At 37.8% G+C, this 20,116-nt stretch overlaps 1 protein-coding gene across 7 annotated transcripts in view; it reads left to right on the top strand.

Annotated features, from left to right (window-relative positions):
• Positions 1 to 20,116, top strand: part of RARS2 (arginyl-tRNA synthetase 2, mitochondrial) — a 75,587-nt gene that overhangs the window by 49,133 nt on the left and 6,338 nt on the right. For all 7 annotated transcript variants that reach the window (XM_021089854.1, XM_021089843.1, XM_021089847.1 and 4 more), the window contains 4 exons: positions 12,678 to 12,836; positions 14,278 to 14,384; positions 15,504 to 15,599; positions 19,543 to 19,603. In XM_021089854.1, the coding sequence (XP_020945513.1) occupies positions 12,678 to 12,836; positions 14,278 to 14,384; positions 15,504 to 15,599; positions 19,543 to 19,603 (423 nt within the window). The remainder of the gene's footprint in view (positions 1 to 12,677; positions 12,837 to 14,277; positions 14,385 to 15,503; positions 15,600 to 19,542; positions 19,604 to 20,116) is intronic.

The raw sequence follows: 20,116 nt of genomic DNA, 5'->3' as shown, positions 1-20,116 counted from the left end.
CTGCATCTCCTCGGCTCCTCGCATGTTGTTCCATGATCAGTATCCCCCAGTATCAGTTTCTCAGCCAGGTTAGAAATGATATTATGTGATAGTTTTAGCACTTCTCTGTGATAAGAATATTTAATACCTACCGTCATTTCTCTATTGCATTTCCATTTTTGTTTCGACTTCATTACCAGAAGCCTATAGTCATTCTTTTCCCAGGATGTCTGGCTGTGCTGTGCATGGACCTAGGATGATATTAGCCAACATTCGAAACCTTTTCCTTAGTTTTTCTAATTTGTTATCACAAAACAAGGAAGTGGTCTTTAATAGTTCCTCCTCCCTAAGTTGGCTGATAAGTTAAATAACTAATATGTTTGTTATTTAAAATTCATAGTTGAGGAGTTCCCATCGTGGCTCAGTAGTTAATGAACCCGACTAGTAACCATGAGGTTGCAGGTTCGATCCCTGGCCTCGTTCAGTGGGTCAAGGATCTGGTGTTGCCAAGAGCTGTGGTGTAGGTCACAGACGTGGCTCAGATCTGGCGTTGCTATGGCTGTGGTATAGGCCAGCAGATGTAGTTCTGATTAGACCCCTAGTCTGGGAACCTCCATATGCCGCGAATGCGGCCCTCAAAAGACCAAAAAAAAAAAAAAAAAAAAAAAAAAATTTACCGTTGACGCAAGGAAAATTTAATGTTTTAGAACACTTATCAAAAAGCTTTCCACTTATATTTAAAGTAATCTCTTTTGATAAAAGTTATTAAGTGTTAAATCTAAATCATTGGTATCATCATTTAAATTGGGTATCATCATTTACTTATATTTGAATAATTTTTTAAAGTAGTTTCCCAGTGTTCCTTCTGGATTTAAACTACTTGAATAGACCTTGGTAATATTTAACACCATGCCTATAAGAGAATATAATCAAGCTGCTTTTTCTGTTTTTAGGGTTTTGTTTTGGGGTTTTTTTTGAGGGTGTTTGTTTTTGTTTTGTTTTGGGGGGGGCTTGTCTGCTACAGAAGGTTTCAGACCTTGACTGATTGCACGTTGCTTATTAATATGTATTGACTATAGAAATTCCTCTGGATATAAGCAGCCTCTCATGAGAGGTAAATATGTCAATAAAATATGCATTAGCCCTGTACCCTAGCACTGGCCATTTATAAAGCTTCAGAATGACTCATCATTTTTACCCTGCCCCTTTCTAAAAGGATTTGAGGTAATTATAGTGATGGGTATTTAATAAAAAAAGGAAAAAAAAAAAGACATAGAAAGTCAGAGATGGTATATTATTAAGTACTAGTAGATAAGAGATTTTACCCTGAGTTTCTCTGTCAGTGGCAAAAAAAAAAAATATATATATATATATATAGAAAATAGAGCAGAACCAAAGTACCAATTTGATGAGTGATAATATTTACTTGTTCTCATTTTTTTTATTAGCATACAGTTGATTTACAATGTTAGGCTAGTTTTTGCTATACAGGAGCATATACATATCTATATATATACACACATACATTCCTTTTCTTATATTATCTTCCATTATGGTCTGTCCCAAGAGATTGGATATAAGTCCCTGTGTCATACAGTAGGACCTCATTGCTTACCCATTCTATATGTAATAGTTTGCATCTACTAACCTCAAACTCCCAGTCCATCCCACTCCCTCTAGCAATCTCAAGTCTGTTCTCTATAAGTGTAAATCTGTTTCTATTTTATAGATCAGTTCATTTGTGTCATGTTTTAGATTCCACATGTAAGTGATCTCATGATATCTGTCTTTCTCTTTCTGACTTACTTCACTTAGTATGAGCATCCCTAGTTGCATCCATGTTGCTGCAAAAGACATTATTTTATTTTTTATGGCTGAGTAGTATTCCATTGTGTAAATGTACCTCATCTTCTTAATCTATACTTCTGTCAGTGGACATTTAGATTATTTCTATGTCTTGCCTATTGTGAATAGTGCTGCAGTCAACATAGACGTGCATGTATTTTTGCTTTTTAGGGCCATACCTGCAGTATATGGAGGTTCCCAGGCTAGGGGTCCAATCAGAGCTTTAGCTGCCAGCCTATACCACAGCCACAGCAATGCAAGATCTGAGCCATGTCTGCCATCCACACCACAGCTCACAGCAACACCAGATCCTTAACCCACTGAGCAAGGCCAGGGATCAAAACCGCAACCTCATGATTCCTAGTCTGATTTGCTTACACTGTGCCATGATGGAAACTCCACATGTATCTTTTTGAATGAAAGTTTTGTCTGAATATATGCCCAGGAGTATGATTGCTGATTCATATGGTAGTTCTACATTTAGTTTTCTAAGAAACCTCCATACCGTTTTCCATATGTACCAGTTTACATTCCCACCAACGGTGTAGGAGGGTTCTCTTCTCCACACCCTCTCCAGCATTTGTTATTTGTAGACTTATTAATGATGGCCATTCTGACCAGTGTAAGGTGGTATCTCACTGTAATTTTGATTTACCTATCTCTAATAATTAGTAATGTTGAGAATTTTTTCATGTGCTTACCTTCCATCCATGTGTCTTCTTGGAAAAATGTCTGTTTAGGTCTTCTGCACATTTTTCTATTATTTTGTTTGTTTTTTGTTATTGCTTAGTTGTATGAGTTGTTCGTATGTTTTGGAGATTAAGCCCTTGTCAGTTGCATCATTTGCAACTATTTTCTGCCATTCCATGGATTGTCTTTTCCCTTTTTTAATGGCTTCCTTTGCTATGCAAAAGCTTGTACGTTTGATTAGGTCCCATTTGTTCATTTTTGTTTTTATTTCTATTGCATTGAAAAACTGTCATGAGAAAACATTTGTATGGTTTATATCAGAGAATGTTTTGCCTGTGGTCTCTTCTAGGAGTTTTATGGTGTCATGTCATATGTTTAAGTCTTTAAGCCATTTTATTCTTCTGTGTGGTGTGGGGTATTCTGGTTTCATTGATTTACATGCAGCTGTCCAGTTTTCCAGCAGCACTTCCCAAAGAGACTGTATTTTTCTCATTTTATATTCTTGCCTCCTTTGTCAAAGATTAATTGACCATAGGTGTCTAGGTTTATTTCTGGGCTCTCTATTCTGTTCCATTTATCCATATGTCTGCTTTCGTACCAGTACCACACAGTCTTGATTACTATAGCATTATAGTAAAGTCTGGGAGAGTTATATATACCTCCTGCTTTGTTTTTTTTTCCCCCCTCAGGACTGTTTTGGCAATTCTGGGTCTTTTATGGTTTCATATAATTTTTTGGATTATTTGAATCCTTTTTAATTTCCTTTATTGATGCTTTATAGTTCTCAGCATTGAAGTCTTTCACCTCCTTGCATGTTTATTCCTAGATTTTATTTTTTTGGTGTAATTTTAAAAGGTATGATATTTTTATGTTCCTTTTCTAATATTTCATTGTTAGTATACAGAAATGCAACCGATTTCTGAATGTTAAATCTTGTATCCTGCTGCTTTGCTGAATTTGTTAATCAGTAGGGGTGGTTTTCGTGTGGAGTCCTTCAGGTTTTCTGTTTATAGTATCATGTCTGCACATATTGACAATTTTACCTCTTTTCTTTCGATTTGGATACTTTCAATTTCTTTTTTTGTTTGTCTGATCGCTGTTGCTAAGACTTCCAATACTGTGTTGAGTACAAATGGTACAAGGGGCATCCTTGTCTTGTTCCAGATTTTAGCAGGAAGTCTTTCAGTTTTTCTCCATTGAGTATTTAGGTTTGTCATAAGTGGCTTTTATTATGTTGAGATATGTTCCCTCTATACCCACTTTGGTAAGAGTTTTTATGATGAATGGATGTTGAATTTTGCTTTTTCTGCATTTATTGAGATGGTTATGTGGTTTTTGACTTTCGTTAATGTGGTGTATTACATGGATTGATTTTTGTACATTGAACTATCCTTGTGAACTTAGGATGAATCCCACTTGGTCATGGTGTATGATCCTTTTTATGTGTTGTTGGATTCAGTTGGCTACAATTTTATTGAAAATGTTTGCATCTGTATTCATCAAAGATATTGGCCTATAATTTTCTTTTTCAGTAGTATCTTTGTCTGGCTTTGGTATTAGGGTGATGGTAGCTTAACAGAATGTCTTTGGGAGTGTTCCTTCAATTTTTTTGGAAGAGTTTAAGAAAGGTAAGTATAGGAGTTCCCATTGTGATCAGTGGATTAAGAATCCAGCTAGTATCCATAAAGATGTGGGATCGATATCTGGCCTCGCTCAGTGGGTTAAGGGATCCAGCATTGCTGCAAGCTGAGGTGTAGGTTGCATACTTGGCTCCTTTCCTGCCTGGCTGTGGCGGTAGTTTAGGCTAACAGCTACAGCTCCAGTTCAACTCCTAGCCTGGGAACTTCCGTATATTGCAGGTTCAGCCCTAAAAAGACCAAACAAGAAAAGAAAAGAAAGAAAAGAAAAAAGAAAGATTAGTATAAGTTCTTTGTAAGTTTGGTGGAATTCACCTGTGAAATCATATGGTCCTGGACTTTTGTTTGTAGGGGTTTTTGGGGGGGTTTATGTTTGTTTGTTTTACTACATATTCAATTTTATTTCTAGTGATCAGTGTGTTCAAATTACCTATTTCTTCTTGATCCAGTTTTGGTGGGCTGTATTTTTCTAGGAAGTTGTCCATTTCTTCTAGGTTGTCAAATTTGTTAGCATATAGTATGCCATATAATAATATTCTTTTGGTTTTTGTTTTTGTTTTTTTGTTTTTGTTTTTTTTTTGCCATTTCTTGGGCCACTGCCATGGCATATGGAGGTTCACAGGCTAGGAGTCTAATCTGAGCTGTAGCCTCCAGCCTACCCCACAGCCACAGCAACGCGGGATCTGAGCCATATCTGCGACCTACAGCACAGCTCACAGCAACACTGGATCCTTAACCCACTGAGCAAGGCCAGGGATTGAACCTGCAACCCCATGGTTCCTAGTCAGATTTGTTAACCACTGCGCCACAACGGGTACTCTGTCTTTTGGGGTTTTTTTTGTATTTCTGCAGTATCTATTGAGATTTCTTCTTTTTCATTTTTTCTTTTGTTTTGGGTTTTCTCTCTTTTCTTGGTGAGTCTGGCCAGAGGTTTAGCAACTTTGTTTATCCTTTCAAAGAGCCAGCTCTTGGGTTTTTTTATTTTTTTCTATTATTTTTTTAATGTCTATTTCATTGATTTCCTCTCTGATCTTTATGATTTCTTCCTTCTGCTAACTTTAGGTTTTGTTTCTTCTTTTTCTAATTCTTTTGGGTGGTAGGATAGTTTATTGATTTGAGATTTTTCTTATTTTTTGAAGAAGGCCTGTATGTCTATGAACTTTCTCTAAGAAGTGCATTTGAGGTATCCCATAGATTTTGTGTGGTTGTATTTTCATGGTCGTTTGTGTCAAGGCTTTTTTTAATTTTTTTTTTTAGGGATGCACCTGCAGCATATGAAAGTTCCTAGGCTAGGGGTTGAATCGGAACTGTAGCTGCCGGCCTGCGCCACAGCAGCTCAGGATCCAAGCCATGTCTGTGACCTACACCACAGCTCACAGCAACACCAGATCCTTAACCCACTGAGCAAGACCAGGGATTGAACCTGCATCCCCATGGACACTAGTTGGACTTGTTTCCTTTCAGCCACAAGGGGAGCTCCCTAAAAATATTTTTTTTAACTTCTTTTTTAATTTTCTCATTGAATCATTGTTTTTTTTTTTTAATAGCATGTTGTTCAGTCAGTTTTTTCCCATTTTTTTTTCCTGTGGTTGATTTCTAGTTTCATGCCATTGTCATCAGAGATGCTTGAAGTAATTTCTATACTCTTAAATTTGTTGAGGTTACTTTTGTGCCCTGAATGTGATCAGTCATAGAGAATGTTCCATGTACACTTAAAAAGAATGTATATTCCAGTTTTTTGGGTGGTTTTTTTTTTTTTTTTTTTTTTTGGATGTAATGTTCTGAAAATATCAATTAAGTCTAATTATTCTATCACGTCATTTAGATTCTTTGTTGCCTCATTGATTTTCTTTTTATAAGATCTGTCCATGGATGTGACTGGGATGTTAAGGTCTCCTGCTATCATTGTATTCCCATCAGTTTCTCCTTTTGTGTCTGTTAGTATTTGTTGTATATATTTGGGTCTATATTCGGGCATATATATTGACGAGTGTAATAATTCTCTTCTTGAATTAGTTCTTTTATCATTAAATAGTGTCCTTTCTTTACTGCCTTTGTTTTAAAGCCTATTTTGTGTGATGAGTACTGCAACTCCTGCTTCCCTGCCATTTACATTGACATGAAGCATCTTTTTCCATCCTCTCACTTTCAATTTCTGTGTGTCCTTTGCCCTAAAGTGGGTCTCTTGTAGGCAGCATATTGTAGACTCTTGTTTTTTATCCAGTCTACCACTCTCTGTCTTTTGATTAGAGCATTCAGTCCATTAACATTTAAGGTAATTATTAATATGTATTTATTACCATTTTATTTATTTATTTGTCTTTTTAAGGCCTCACCCAAGGCATATGGAGGTTCCCAGGCTAGGGGTCGAATTGGAGCTACAGCTGCTGGCCTATGCCACAACCGCAGCAACTCGGGATCCAAGCTGCGTCTGCGACCTTCACAGCTCACAGCAACACCGGATCCTTAACCCACTGAGTGAGGCCAGGGATGGAACCTGCAACCTCATGGTTTCTAGTCGGATGCGTTTCCTCCGTGCTGCAACAGGAACATCTTTATGTTTACTTATTTTTTTTTTGCTGTTCCCTTGTGTTATCACTTTCACAGTCAGGTTTTGGGTTTTTTTTGTGTGTGTGTTTGTTTGTTTTGTTTTTTCCTTTTGATCTGCATACTGTCTCATTTAAGTGATTATTTTTCAATTGTGATTTCCTCCATCCTGTATCTTCTTACTTCTTTCCTATTTAGGGGAGACCTTTCAGTATTTCTTTCAGGACAGGTTTAGTATTGCTGTATTCGTTTAGTTTCTGTTTGAGAAATTCTTTATGTCTCCTTCTACTTTAAATGATAATCTTGCTGGAGAGAGTATTCTAGGTTGCAGATTTTTCCTTTTTAGTCCTTTGAATATATCTTGTCACTCTCCTCTGGCTTATAATATTTCTGTAGAGAAATCAGCTGATAGCCTTATGGGGGTTCCCTTATAATTAAAGCTTTGTTTGTCTCTTGCTGACTTTAGAATTCTCTCCTTATCTTTAACTTTTGCCATTTCTCTAGTAATATTTCTTGATATAGGTCTGTTTGGGTTCAACTTGTTTAGGGCCCTCTGTGCTTCCTAGATATCTGGGTATCTGTTTTCTTTAGATTTGGAACGTTTTCAGCATAATTTCTTCAAATATATTTTCAATCCCCTTTTCTTTTTCTTCTTCTAGATCCCAATTATACGTGGTTTAGCGTGCTTTATTTTATACACAGATCTCTTATATTGCTTTCATTTTTTTAACTTGACTTTCCGTCTGCTGTCCTGATTGGGTGATTCCTATTACTCTCTCTTCCAAGTCACTTACTCCTTCATCTGCGTTATTCATTCTGCTGTTCAATGCCTTTACCTCAGCAGTGGTTTGCAGCCTCCCCCGTACCCCACACAAGAGGTGCCCCACCACCTAAGGGCCCATGTGGTGCTCAGAGAATGGTGTTCCTATTGTGGTCTGGCCCCAACTCCCCTCTCACTCCCCAGAGAGGGCTTCAGGAGAGGGTGCAGACTGAGGCAGCCATCTTGGACTTCTGAGGTGGGTGTGGCCCGCCACTCCTCTCTGGCAGGCCCAGAGTTCCTCCTGCACTCCTTGGCTGTGGCTCACTACTCCCTGACCCCCTCAGGCTGTTCGCATGCAGCCAGTGGTAGTCCTCTCCCTGGAACTGACCTCTAAAGCTTGAGTCTCAGTGCCCAGCCCCCACCTGAGTGTCTAAGGATGAGGGGGCAGGGGGACACTGGTACTGGTTGTCTGTGCAGCTCAAGTCTTTAAATCTCCCCCTTTCTGGCTGATGTACTCTTCATTTACATGGCCTCCCAGGAAGTGGATTCCTTTTCCTCTTTCACAGCTGCCTCTCCAGAGTGTTGGTCCTGTCCATATTCCTTTTTTTCTTTTTCTCGCTTGCTCTCTCACTCTTTTTTCTTTTGTTCTATCCAGTTATGTGGAGGTTTCTTGCTCTTTTTGGAAATCTGAGGTCTTCTGCCAGCTTTTAGCAGATGCTCTGTTCGAATTATTGTACATGTAGATTTTTTTTTTAATGTGTTTGTGGGAGAAGGTGGATGCCACATCCTACTCCACCATCTTGGTCCCTGCTGATCTCATTTTTTTTTAATGTGGAGGAAGGAGTTCCTTGGTGGCCTTTCAGTTAAGAATTCAGCACTGTCACTGCTGTGGCATGACTTCAATCCCTGGCCTAGGAATTTTTGCATGCCTCAGCTTTGGCCAAAAAATATAAATTGTGGAGGAAGTGTCTATTCCTCTCAAGAGATCATGTTTTTTCTGGCTTTAGAACCTCAAAACAATTTCTCAGACTTAAGTAAAGAAAGTAATTCAAGACTAAATTGATTCTAGACATATATAGGATTGTTTATGAAGTTCAAAGTTTTTATTTTTTAAATAATTGAATTCACAAGTTCTTTGTTGGGGAGTTCCTGTCATGGCTCAGCAGTAACGAACCTGAAGTGTCCATGAGGACACGGGTTTGATCCCTGCGTTGTTCAGTGGGTTAAGGATCTGGTGTTGCCCTGAGCTGTGGTGTAGGTCACAGACACAGCTTGGATTCAGTGTTGTGGCTGTGGCTGTGGCTGTGGTGTAGAACCCTAGCCTAGGAACTTCCATATGCCGCAGGTATGGCCCTAAAAAGACCAAAAAAAAAAAAAATTATTCGTTGGTTACGTCCCATTACCTTTGGGGGGAGAAGTGACTGTTATGGTTGGTATAGATTTTTACTTATTATAACACACAAAAAGTAGCTTTTAAGTCATAAACCTAAATCTGAACCCAGCCATTACTTTTGAGAGTAGCAAGAGTAAACTTAAGTCAGTGTTGAGGATTCCCTAACTCCCAGATCACACAGATTCTTATGTGCATCCCAGGATGGCCATAGAGGCATCTTGGCTTAAGTCAACTGGTCTTGACTGACATGCCTACTATCCAAGCCTACATGATGCCTGGAGGCACAGAGTTCTGCTTGTGTGACAAGCTTCACCTGGGAGGTCTTGCTATGGCCCAGTCCATAGTCCCAGAGACCAGCTTCCCTGTGTGGGGACACTGTGAACTGTTTTTTTGAAGACCTGCTGCCACCTCGGGGGCTGCCCAGCCTCTGCTGTTCTTGGGGGTGTTGCCCTCATCCCCTCCTGAGTCTAGACGTTTCTTCCTCTCTCCTGGCAGCTTCTCCACCTCAGCATTGCTCTTGATCATCCTCCCCAAAGCCACATGCCTTTCTCCCGAAACCCTGCTTCCCTGGGACAGCACTGCATTGTCCCACTGTCATCTGAGTGTTCTTAGAACAAGGATGGAAATACGGAGCAAGGTCAGAGTACACGTTATGAGCTCAGTCATTACCCCACCCCATTGAAATGTGAAAAAAACACTTTTCAGCATGAGAAAAGTATTTATTAGACTCCACAGTGATCTACAATAAATTTGTAATTATCACCCTTGGATATCATGGGTGTTATTTTATATTTACAGAGGATAAAAAAGGAGATTCCAAATGTTAAAAGAAGATGAAGGGATGGCAAAATGCTCTTTATATGCTGTTAATGATGTATTAGCGAGGAAAAATTTGGTAACTGATAAGTTAATTATGTCAAACAAGTTATTTTTCTATCTAGGAATTTTTGACTTTATCATTAACTGATATATTGATTAAGTTATAATTACATTAATTTGAATTTATTTTATATTTGATTTAACATTAGGAATATGCCACAACCAGAGAAATTTCTGATCAAGACATGAAACATTACACTAACAATGAGTTTGTTTGAATTATAATCATGAATTTGTTCCATGTTATTTTCTAAAACAAATGAGGTAAAAATTAAATGCATTCTAAGATAATGACAAATGAATATTCAAATAAAAGGGTCTTTAGCATCTACATTATCCTAACCATCCTTAGCAGTTACTCTCAGTTTTAAAGACAAAAATTATCAGGCGTGGGGTTACAGCCCTGTACCAAGGAATTCCACTGTGCTTATGTGGCTAATGCTATTCTAGAATCAAATGTAAGGACTGAGAGGGAGTGAGCGAGCATTATCTACTACTTTAATTTTTCACATTTATTTCTTTACATTTGGGCAGGTCATCCCAAGAGTTGATTTTAATTATCTTAAATTAGAAATAATAATACATTTACAGGCATATCGTTAAGTGCTAATTGAGACTCTTTTATTGTTCTATTTGTTAGTTGATTTTCAGTGATGTTTGGTTTATAACTACAAATTGCTGAAATGCCAAGATTCTTCAAGACTTAGGAAGGGTTAAGTTTTAAGAAAGGGAGATATTTTTCCTAAAAGTATTCTTATAAGTATTTTGAATTCATTTAGATTTTTAAATGTTTAGCTATCTGAGTTGGAGTCCTAGCTTCAAAAAACAAAAAACATCTAGTACTTTTCCCCCTCTGAAAATAAAGATATTTTATGTACGTTTGCTTATAAATTGTGTGCACACAACACACACACACACACACGCACATAGGAGAGAGAGAGAGAAATGGGGAAGAGAGAGATGCTGGGTGAGGGGAGATTAATTTCAAATCACGAGACATTTATAGACCTATGTATGTCTTTATGCCTTTAGGCTGGTCTGGTAAGCAATTGTCAATGGATAGATCATTCAAAGGTCAGAAAGTCTGCAGATTACTGTCTTACAGTGACTCTTTCTCAGTTTTCCAACATCCTCCTCACCATAAATCTTCTTTCTCTGTAAATGACTTATTCATAGGAGCGTGTAGAAATTAATTTTTTATGATACAACCCCCAAGTTGAAGAGGACTCACGGGTCTAACATACAGTTGTACAGCAAAAGGATGCAAAGCAAAACCATCGCAGGGAAAAGGCGTATGTGGAGAAGTCCAGAGGAAACCAGGCTCAAGCTTCTAAGAGTCCTTCCCTAGTAGAGTCACACAGGAAGCATTTACTTCCTTCTGTACCAGGTTGTGACAACATGTGTGAAATGTTGTCTACTAGGGAAGCTCATTGGTAGGTTCTATCGGAGGTTGATGATGTAGCCTCCCTCTGCTTAGCCTGCACTAAAATTCTACACTGGCAGAAGGAAAGTAGGTGTTTGGTGTAAACCATATTGTTTGCACAAACAGTTTAGCCACTGTGAGCCACTCTTAGCAGTGAGCTTGGTGAGAACATTTTCAGAATCCAAGATCCCAGATGCCCGCCTAGGGCTAACCTTTCAAACACGACATTTTAAGGATAGTTTCCAGGCCTACTATTGTCTTTTCTGTATAATATGCCTTAAAGAGGAAAAAAGATAAGGTAGTTTCAGTCCTTATTTAGGAGTACTTATTTATTCACTTCTGCCATTTCAGTAGTTAATACAAGACATCTATGAAAGGTGAGACATTTTTAGCTTGAGATGGGTGTTTAACACCCTGGCCCTTTTGTTGGTGAGTGTAAGCTGCATTATGGTTTTCCCAACATATTCTCTAGCAATAAAATCACTTTTCTACCCAGATGCTGCCTGTGACTGTGGTATTTTGATGATATTACTTTAAGAGTTTAGAGACTTAATATTTTTGTAGTTTATTTGCCAATTTTTATTACTTTATGCAACTTAAATAGCTTTCTGAAAAAAACATGAGGATCATAAATTCATTGTTCATGTTTCACCCTGGAAGTGAAGTAACAACTTGTAAGTAAAATCTTTATAGTCCACAGTGCATAACTTTAATACTACTTGAGCTGTAATGTTGATATTTTGATGTCATTTATTAACCTTGAATTTTAGAGACTGGAGAATGATTCTGTGAACACAGAATCCTAGAACTGGAAGAGCCCGTGATAAGTTATCCAGCTCCACTGCTGTCATGGACTGGGGGCAGAACTAAGGCAGCCGAGACAGATGGTGCAAACACACTCCAGAAGGCAGTGCTCTGCACAGTGCTCAAAGCCCAAGCTGGAGTGTAATTAAGCTGACCGTCCAAAAGGTCTTCCTCGATCACCTGTTTTTCCTGGTCTTTGCAGAGTGAGAGAGCAGTTCCAAATGTTTTCATTAAAACTGCTAAATCATTCTTTGGCCTTTTCTTTCCCAGATTTAACATTTTACTTTCTTCTGCCTTTCCTCAGAAGTTGCAGCAATAATAATTTAACTTTAAAAAAAATAAATAAATGCTAGCTTAGTCTAAACCAAGTCTGAACTTGAATGAGAAGAAAAGAAGTACACATTGTTTTCACTAATCTCAATCAGAAATACAGCATTTTGCTTTAATACTGTATCACAGTTATGTTTAAAATATTTGAATAACTGTATTTCAGTGTAGTTATTCCTTACAATGGTATATACTTTATGCATTTTGAGAAGGGGTTGAATAGGCTAAGGGCCCATGGCAAAAAAAAAGGGAAAGAAAAAAAAGTTCACACTCTGTGACAAGGACAGTTGTATAACCTTTAAACCTCAGGATTGTTTTGTTTCTGTCTTTTCCTTTTTGGAGATGACAGCTGAGTAGTAGTGTACTTCATTTAATGTACTCTTGTGCTTTTAGGTTTATGTACAAGTTAATAAGGAGGCAGCAGACAATAAAAATGTAGCAAAATCAGCACACGAGTTCTTCCAGCGATTGGAACTGGGTGACGCGCAAGCACTTGCACTGTGGCGGAAGTTTCGGGACCTGAGCATAGACGAGTACATTCGGATTTACAAGGTGCCCATCTCCTCTCCTATTATGTGCTGCAGCTCTTGACTGGTACCTGCTGGGCGGGAAGGGTGCTTCTGAAGCTCATGTTTTAAGAACAGATTAGGTTTATGTACAAGTTAATAAGGAAGCAGCAGACAATAAAAATTTAAGAACAGATTTGTCATTTGTCATAGAGTTGATATTTAGGACTCAAATATTGTCATCTGGGCTGAAAGTTAGAGCTACCAAATAATCCTAAAGCCTGTGAAGTTCACAGGCTAAATATGGAGTAACATTCTGATACTTCATTTCAGTGTGGCTTTTCTTTCCTCTCTCCTATCATTCTTTCACTTTTTCTTAATCCCTTTTTTGTCTTTTGCTTCCTTAGGCATATATGTGACAGGTATAAATTTGTTCATTTGATAACTTTAGGGGTAAGAGAATACAGCAGTAAATAAAAGAGATAAGTTCTTTCTTTATGGACTTTTTTTTAAAATAATACATATATTTTATTTCACCAAATCTGTACAAACTATTGCTATTTCTCCATCCCCATGGACTTTATATTCTCAAATGGACACAGCAGATTAGACAAATTCAAGACAGTGCAGATTAAACAAGAATATATACAGTCTGTCAGGTGGTGCTGATGCATGGAGAAAAATGAAGCAGGAAAGGGGAGACCAGGTGTGCTGTCCATAGGATGCAGAGTTTCAGCACAGAACCCACGTAGCTGGAGTAAGGAGGCAGGATGAAGGAGAGGAGGGTGAAGAGGTTGCAGAGCAGGGCGTGGTGTGGGACATTTTCCAGGGCTGTCCAGCCTAGATTCCTGCTTCAATGGAAATACTCCCTATCTGTGCTCTCTGATAGGGTTAGCCACGAGCCGCATGTGGCTCTTGAGCCCTTGAAGTGTGAGTAGCGTGGCTGAGAAACTAAATGTTCCCTGTTACTTCATTTGAATTTTAATAGCCACATGTGTCCAACTCCCATTTTGAGCAGCACAGGATCATTGTGAGGACTTGGCTGGGGTGGGGTGGGGGAGGCATTAGCAGGTTTGAGTCAAGGATTTAATTCCCTTTTTTTTTTTTTTTTTTTTTTTTCTTTGCTTTTTTTAGGGCTGCACCTGAGGCATATGGAGGTTCCCAGGCTAAGGGTCGAATCAGAGCCACAGCTGCCCGCCTACACCATAGCCACAGCCACACAGGATCCAAGCTGTGTGAGTGACCTATGCCATAGCTCACGGCAATGCTGGATCCCTGACCCACCGAGCGGAGGCCAGGGATCGAACCCGCATCCTCATGGATGCTGGTCAGATTTGTTTCCACCGAACCACAATGGGAACTCCTTGGTTTAATTCTTATTTTCCCTACCCGTGTGATGGACTGTAGAGCATCCTCTTTCATCTTAGGGTAAGATAACAGGACATTTAAATAACTCTTTTTTTTCTTTTGTTTCCAAACCCTTTTAGCGTCTAGGAGTACACTTTGATGAATATTCAGGAGAATCATTTTATCGTGAAAAATCCCAAGAAGTCTTAAAGTTGCTGGACAGTAAAGGACTCCTACAGAAAACAATGTATGATCAGGTTACTGTTCTTTAGAAAGCTATTCATTCTTTGAAGATGATATTGATAGACTTTCTCAGTAAGGACAGCAGAATGTTGTGTGCAGCCTTCCTTGTATTTTTTTATAGTGCTTTTTGCTGTTCAGAGTGCTTTCCCGCATGCTATATTTCGCTGCCATAACAAAATCCTGCTAAGCATGGGAGAAAGAATATTATCTGCCCTTACACATGAGGAAACAAGCACAGAAAGTACAAGTGACCTGCCTCAGCTCACAGCTGATAACAGTATATAACTGAAAAAGGGAAATAGAACTCATATCTTCTTACTCACCCCTGCCTTTTTAAAGGGATTCCATCCTGTTCAAATTGGATTTTAAACAGCTTATGAAATTAGGTGTAATAACAATAAGCTTTTGAAAGGCTAAAATGAGGAAATCAAGAAGCAGGGGGCAGAAACAATAATAGGAAGTCAGGGATATTAGTACATCATGTAACACACACTGAGATTCTGCTTCTTTTTTTAAGGTAGATTTCTAATTTAGCTTTGAGCTTCCTGTCAGCCAAACAGAGAAATGGTACCATTCATAGGAGCCTAGGCATGTATAATACAGAAGCAAACCAGTTGCTTAGAAGTGCCACTTTTCATAATGCCAAAGAGCCATTTCTCTCTTCATCCTTCTTTGATCACCATATACAAATTCTAACTTTTGATCAGACAGGGAAGACAATAACAAAATTCCTTGTTAGTTAGGGTTTTATTAATACATGTTAAAAATTAGCCCAGTGTTGAATGTTGTGATATGTGAATGAGAAGAGGCATATAATGTTTCATGGTTAACCTATTAATTGAAATCTCGTTTTTCAACTTGGTGTATTAAAGACTTTATCTAAGTACCTCATCCAGAGCTACAGAATTTAAAAAGATAAGTAAATATTAATTATGAAATGCCTAATCCTAATATAGTCATGGTCAGATTCCTTCTCATTTTTCTTCATTGTTGGTTACACTGCTTCTTGCTACTTAAGTAATAAAAATAACTTCTGGTCTGCCAAAGATAATATTATAGATATTATACTTCTAAAGGTCTTAATTGATGTTGCTGCTTCAGAGTTACCTTTTTGCATTTCTAGAAAAGGCACTGCTGTTGTGGATCTCTCAGGAAATGGTGACCCCTCCTCAGTTTGTACCGTAATGCGAAGCGACGGGACTTCTCTCTATGCAACCAGGTTTGTAACTTGTGTGAGGGCCCCCGTGAGAATGTGTGTATGACTTCATAGTCTTTGTTCTAGGATTAACGCTAAGACAGTCATTTTGTTCTCAAAACTGTTACCAAATCCTAGTTTCTAAAATCTTTTGTTCTCATCCCTCAATGTTCATTTATTAGGTTTCTATTTATTGCCATTTATAGTTCCTGGAAAGGTTTAATAATCAAAAAAGTGACAGGAAACTGTTTACAATTGTTAAACAACATAGGACTTCCGACAGATGAACGCATTGTTCTATAAGCTATAAAACTGAGGTACCACGTAGCCAACTCTAAATACTTTATAACTGCCTATTGGCAGGAAATGTGTACTGAAAGATGCCCATGTTGGCTCAGAGATGTCCTCACTGTGTAAAGATCATCTTATGTGCACATAAGTAACAGTCCCCATTCTGAAGTAAGCCATGTTACTTGTATTTTTTTCATCTGTCTCCATGACCAACCCCTGTGGAAAGGAGCAGTCTCAGAACTTCTCAGTAAGAGACAGTAAAAACTGAGTTTATCAAGCATACATATTTCTAGGATAAAGCTAATAGGAAGGAGAAAACAGGACAATGAAAAAAGCCACACAAACACAGCCATCATCAGGCACTGCTGGCAAAAGGTTCTGGTGTCTCCCAGACACTAGAGAGTCTTATACAGGAACACAAACCACTTTTGTAGCAGTTAAACTACTGGTATTTTGTTGTTGTTGTTAGTGACCATCATTTTCCCCAAACAGCTTTAAACAACCATCTGACTCTCTTACAGTCCCTTAGAAAAATCATCTCTTACTTCAATGACTTTTTGGCATTTCACTTTATTAGTTCCAGGCAACTAGAATTAGGAAGTGAGAAGAACCTATATCTCTATTAAGAGGTACATTTCTTTTTCTAGATATCAAAAATAGTAGAAATTTGAGTAGTGGTTATAAGAAATGTGTTTACTCATATAAGCAACAGGAAATTAAACTGTTTATCTTGTGATAAACTATAATGGAATATAATTTGCAAAAATACTGAATCACTATGCTATACATCTGAAACTAACGCAGTTGTAAATCAACCATACTTAGAAAGAAATGTGTCCACTCAGAATCCATTCTCAATGTCATAAAGACTCTAGAACTATCCTTGTCTGATATCTTGGGGGGGGGAGGCTGTCCTTAGGTCTACATTTTTTTGTGTATTTGCCTTAATACCTATACTTTCTCTTTTTTCTTTGGGAGAATAATCGCCTTTTTGCCACTTGTTGAAATGTTTGATTTTCCTTCTTGCTCTAAATTTAGTTGTTTCTGCCCTTTCATTGGGTTCTTTAGAGCATACAGCTGTGTGTATGTGAATTAAAGGAGTTGTGGTAGTAGACAAAAGTGTGGGAGGATACTAAAAACACAGGATGAGGCTGGAGACCTGAATCTTTGTTCTGAGACCATGACCATCACTAAACCCCTCTGGGCCATGGTTCCCTGCTTTGTGAAAAGAGAGACCTGAACTAAATGACCTGGCATTTCTTTCAGCTTTCTAATTCAGGTTCTACAAACTCAACCTAGAACTTTTTCTTTTATTTGCTTCTTTTTCATTGGATCAAAAGGTTTCTCCTTGCTTTGTCCTTGGCTCAAATCAAAAAATTTAATGGGGATCTATATTTGTGACTTCATTTTCTGGGATAATCCTCTATATCTTGTGTTTTACAACCTTTTTTATTATAACCCTCTCAAGAACCTTTTAAGCCATATTTTTCCTACTTTCTCACCCTCATGGAATTTTAACACCACAGAGAAGTCTGTGTGTGTACTGTATGCATATATGTGCTTTATACATAGAGTAAGATTTTTCTTGTCCCTCAAGAACCAGCCTGTGTTTCCATTCAGAACACATGCTCTGCAGAGTTCCTGTTGTGGGCAGTGGAAACAAATCTGACTAGGAACCATGAAGTTGCAGGTTCGATCTCTGGCCTCGCTCAGTTCCCTGAGCTGTGGTTTAGGTGACAAACATGGCTCGGATCTGGCATTGTCATGCCTGTGGCATAGGCCAGTGACTGTAGCTTTGATTTGAACCATAATTGGGAACCTCCATATGCCAAGGATGTGGCCCTAAAAAAAAAAAAAGAAGAGAAAAAAACATGCTCTGCTATTATCAGGATCACGAGGTGGGTGCCAGTGACATTTTGATGATGCCCAACATTTCAGAAAATCTAGGAACTCTTTTTTTTTTTTTTTTTTTTTTTTTTTTTTTGCATTTTAGGGCCACACCCAAGGCATATAGAAGTCCCTGGCTAGGGGTTGGAGGTACAGCTGACAGCCGACACCACAGCAACTCAGGATCCAAGCTGCATCTGAGACCTACACCACAACTCACAGCAACACCAGGTCCCTGACCCATTGAGTGAAGCCAAGGATCCAACCCCCATCCTCATGGATACTAGTCGGATTTGTTTCTACTGTGCCACAACGGGAACTCCCAGATCTAGGAACTTTTTAAATCCTTGCAATGTCATGTATTGTTAAGCAAAAATAGCTCTAATTTTATTTTCTATTTTCTTCTGATTTTATTGAGATATAATTGATATACAACACTGTATAAGTTTAAGGTGTACAGCATAATGATTTGACTTACATAAATGAAATGATTATCACAGTAAGTTTAGTGAACACTCTTCATTTCATATAGATAATAAAACTCAAGAAATAGAAACCTTTTTTTCTTATGATGAGAGCTCTTAGGATTTACTCTCTTAATAACTTTCAAATATAACCTACAGCAGTGTTAATTCTATGTATGATGTACATTACATACCTACTACTTCCCTGTCTTATAACCGAGATTGTGTAACTTTTGACTGCTTCATCCAATTCCCCCCTCTCTACCCTTTGCCTCTAATCTAAAATCTACAGATCTGATCTTTCTGTGAGTTTGTTTTTGAAGTATAATTGACCTACAACACTGTATTAATTCCTATTACACAACATAGTGACTTGATATTTCTGTGCATTCATGATGATCACTATATTAAGTCTAATTATGATATGTTACCATACAAAGATATTACATAGTTATTGACTTAAAATTTCAGTTTACAGATTGTTTATTGGTCTAATATTTCATACTATGTGGAAACTGGGTATTTTGTCCTTGTATAAATAAGAGATAAGTGGAATTTTGGTCAAAGGAATTTATGGTCTTTTAAAATGCTTTAGAAAGTATTGCTTATGAATGATCCAAGACTTTGGAAGGGTAGCTAGAAGATAACTGTTTAGCTACCATGTCACCTATGTTTTAAATAATTAAGAAAGTGTGAAGTTCCCATTGTAGCACAGTGGAAATGAATATAACTAGCATCCCTGAGGATGCAGGTTGGATCCCAGACCTCACTCAGTGGGTCAGGGATCCAGCATTGCTGTGAGCTGTGCTGTAGGTTACACACACGGCTCAGATCCCACCTTGTTGTGGGTATGGTGTAGGCCAGCAGCTGTAGCTCCTATTTGACCCCTAGTCTGGGAACTTCCATATGCTGTAGGTGCGGCCTTAAAAAGCAAAAAAAGAAAAAGTGTAATGCAGATAAGTAATAGGAAAGTGATTCTATCCAGTAGGGGCTTAATTAACAAATCGTAAAACATTTATGTACAAACACTTTGCCTCCAGCTATTTAGTTATTATTGCTGCTTGTCCCAGAGCTCTTATTTATATTTAGTTTTGATTTTTTTCACAGCACTTTCAAAATTCTTTTTCCCAAGCTATTTTTGTTGTTATTACTTTGTATCAAAGTATGGTATTGGAATTATATAAGCGTGGGTTGTATACCCAAGGCTGTGAAATAATAGGTGTTCTTAATTAGAAAAGCCTCATTACTACTAAACAGGCAGAATAAATTATTATCCAGATCTGCTTAGTCATTCTTAATCTATGGCCTTTTTTTTTTTTTTTCAGAGATATTGCAGCTGCTATAGATCGAATGGAAAAGTATAATTTTGATGAAATGATTTATGTGGTAAGTAATCACAATAAAGGTTATGATCCCTACCTCATGAAAACTGTAAAGATAGAAGTTGAGTGCCATATTGAAAAACTGCAAAAATAGTTTTGTTAAACTGTAGGAATTTAGCGCTAAGTGTATTTACAGTGGCAACCACTATGTTTAAAAAAAAAACCTTAAAAATGAAAAAGTTTATATTACTTCATAGAAAAAAAAACCCAAATGAATGATTATCTGTGATTGACTATGTACATATCACTATAATGTACTTTTTAAAATATAATTATCTTTAATATTTTAGGATTCACAAGAAGTTTCAGAATAGTAGAGGTTCTATGTACCCTTCAGCCTTCCCCAAAGACAGATATATCTTATCTAACCATAAGACTTCATCTGAACCAGGAAACTAACATTGGTAGAGACCTTAGTTAAATTCCATCCTTTTTTACACACACCTGTGGGGGCCTGCATGTATATGGGGGTGGGAAGTGTCTTTATGAAATTTTATTGTGTAGACTCATGTAACCA

The sequence above is a fragment of the Sus scrofa genome, chromosome 1 (genome assembly GCF_000003025.6).
Source record: "Sus scrofa isolate TJ Tabasco breed Duroc chromosome 1, Sscrofa11.1, whole genome shotgun sequence".
Classification (NCBI taxonomy): domain Eukaryota; kingdom Metazoa; phylum Chordata; class Mammalia; order Artiodactyla; family Suidae; genus Sus; species Sus scrofa.
Note: the sequence above shows the minus strand (reverse complement) of the source record. Positions and strands in the feature narration are given on the sequence as shown.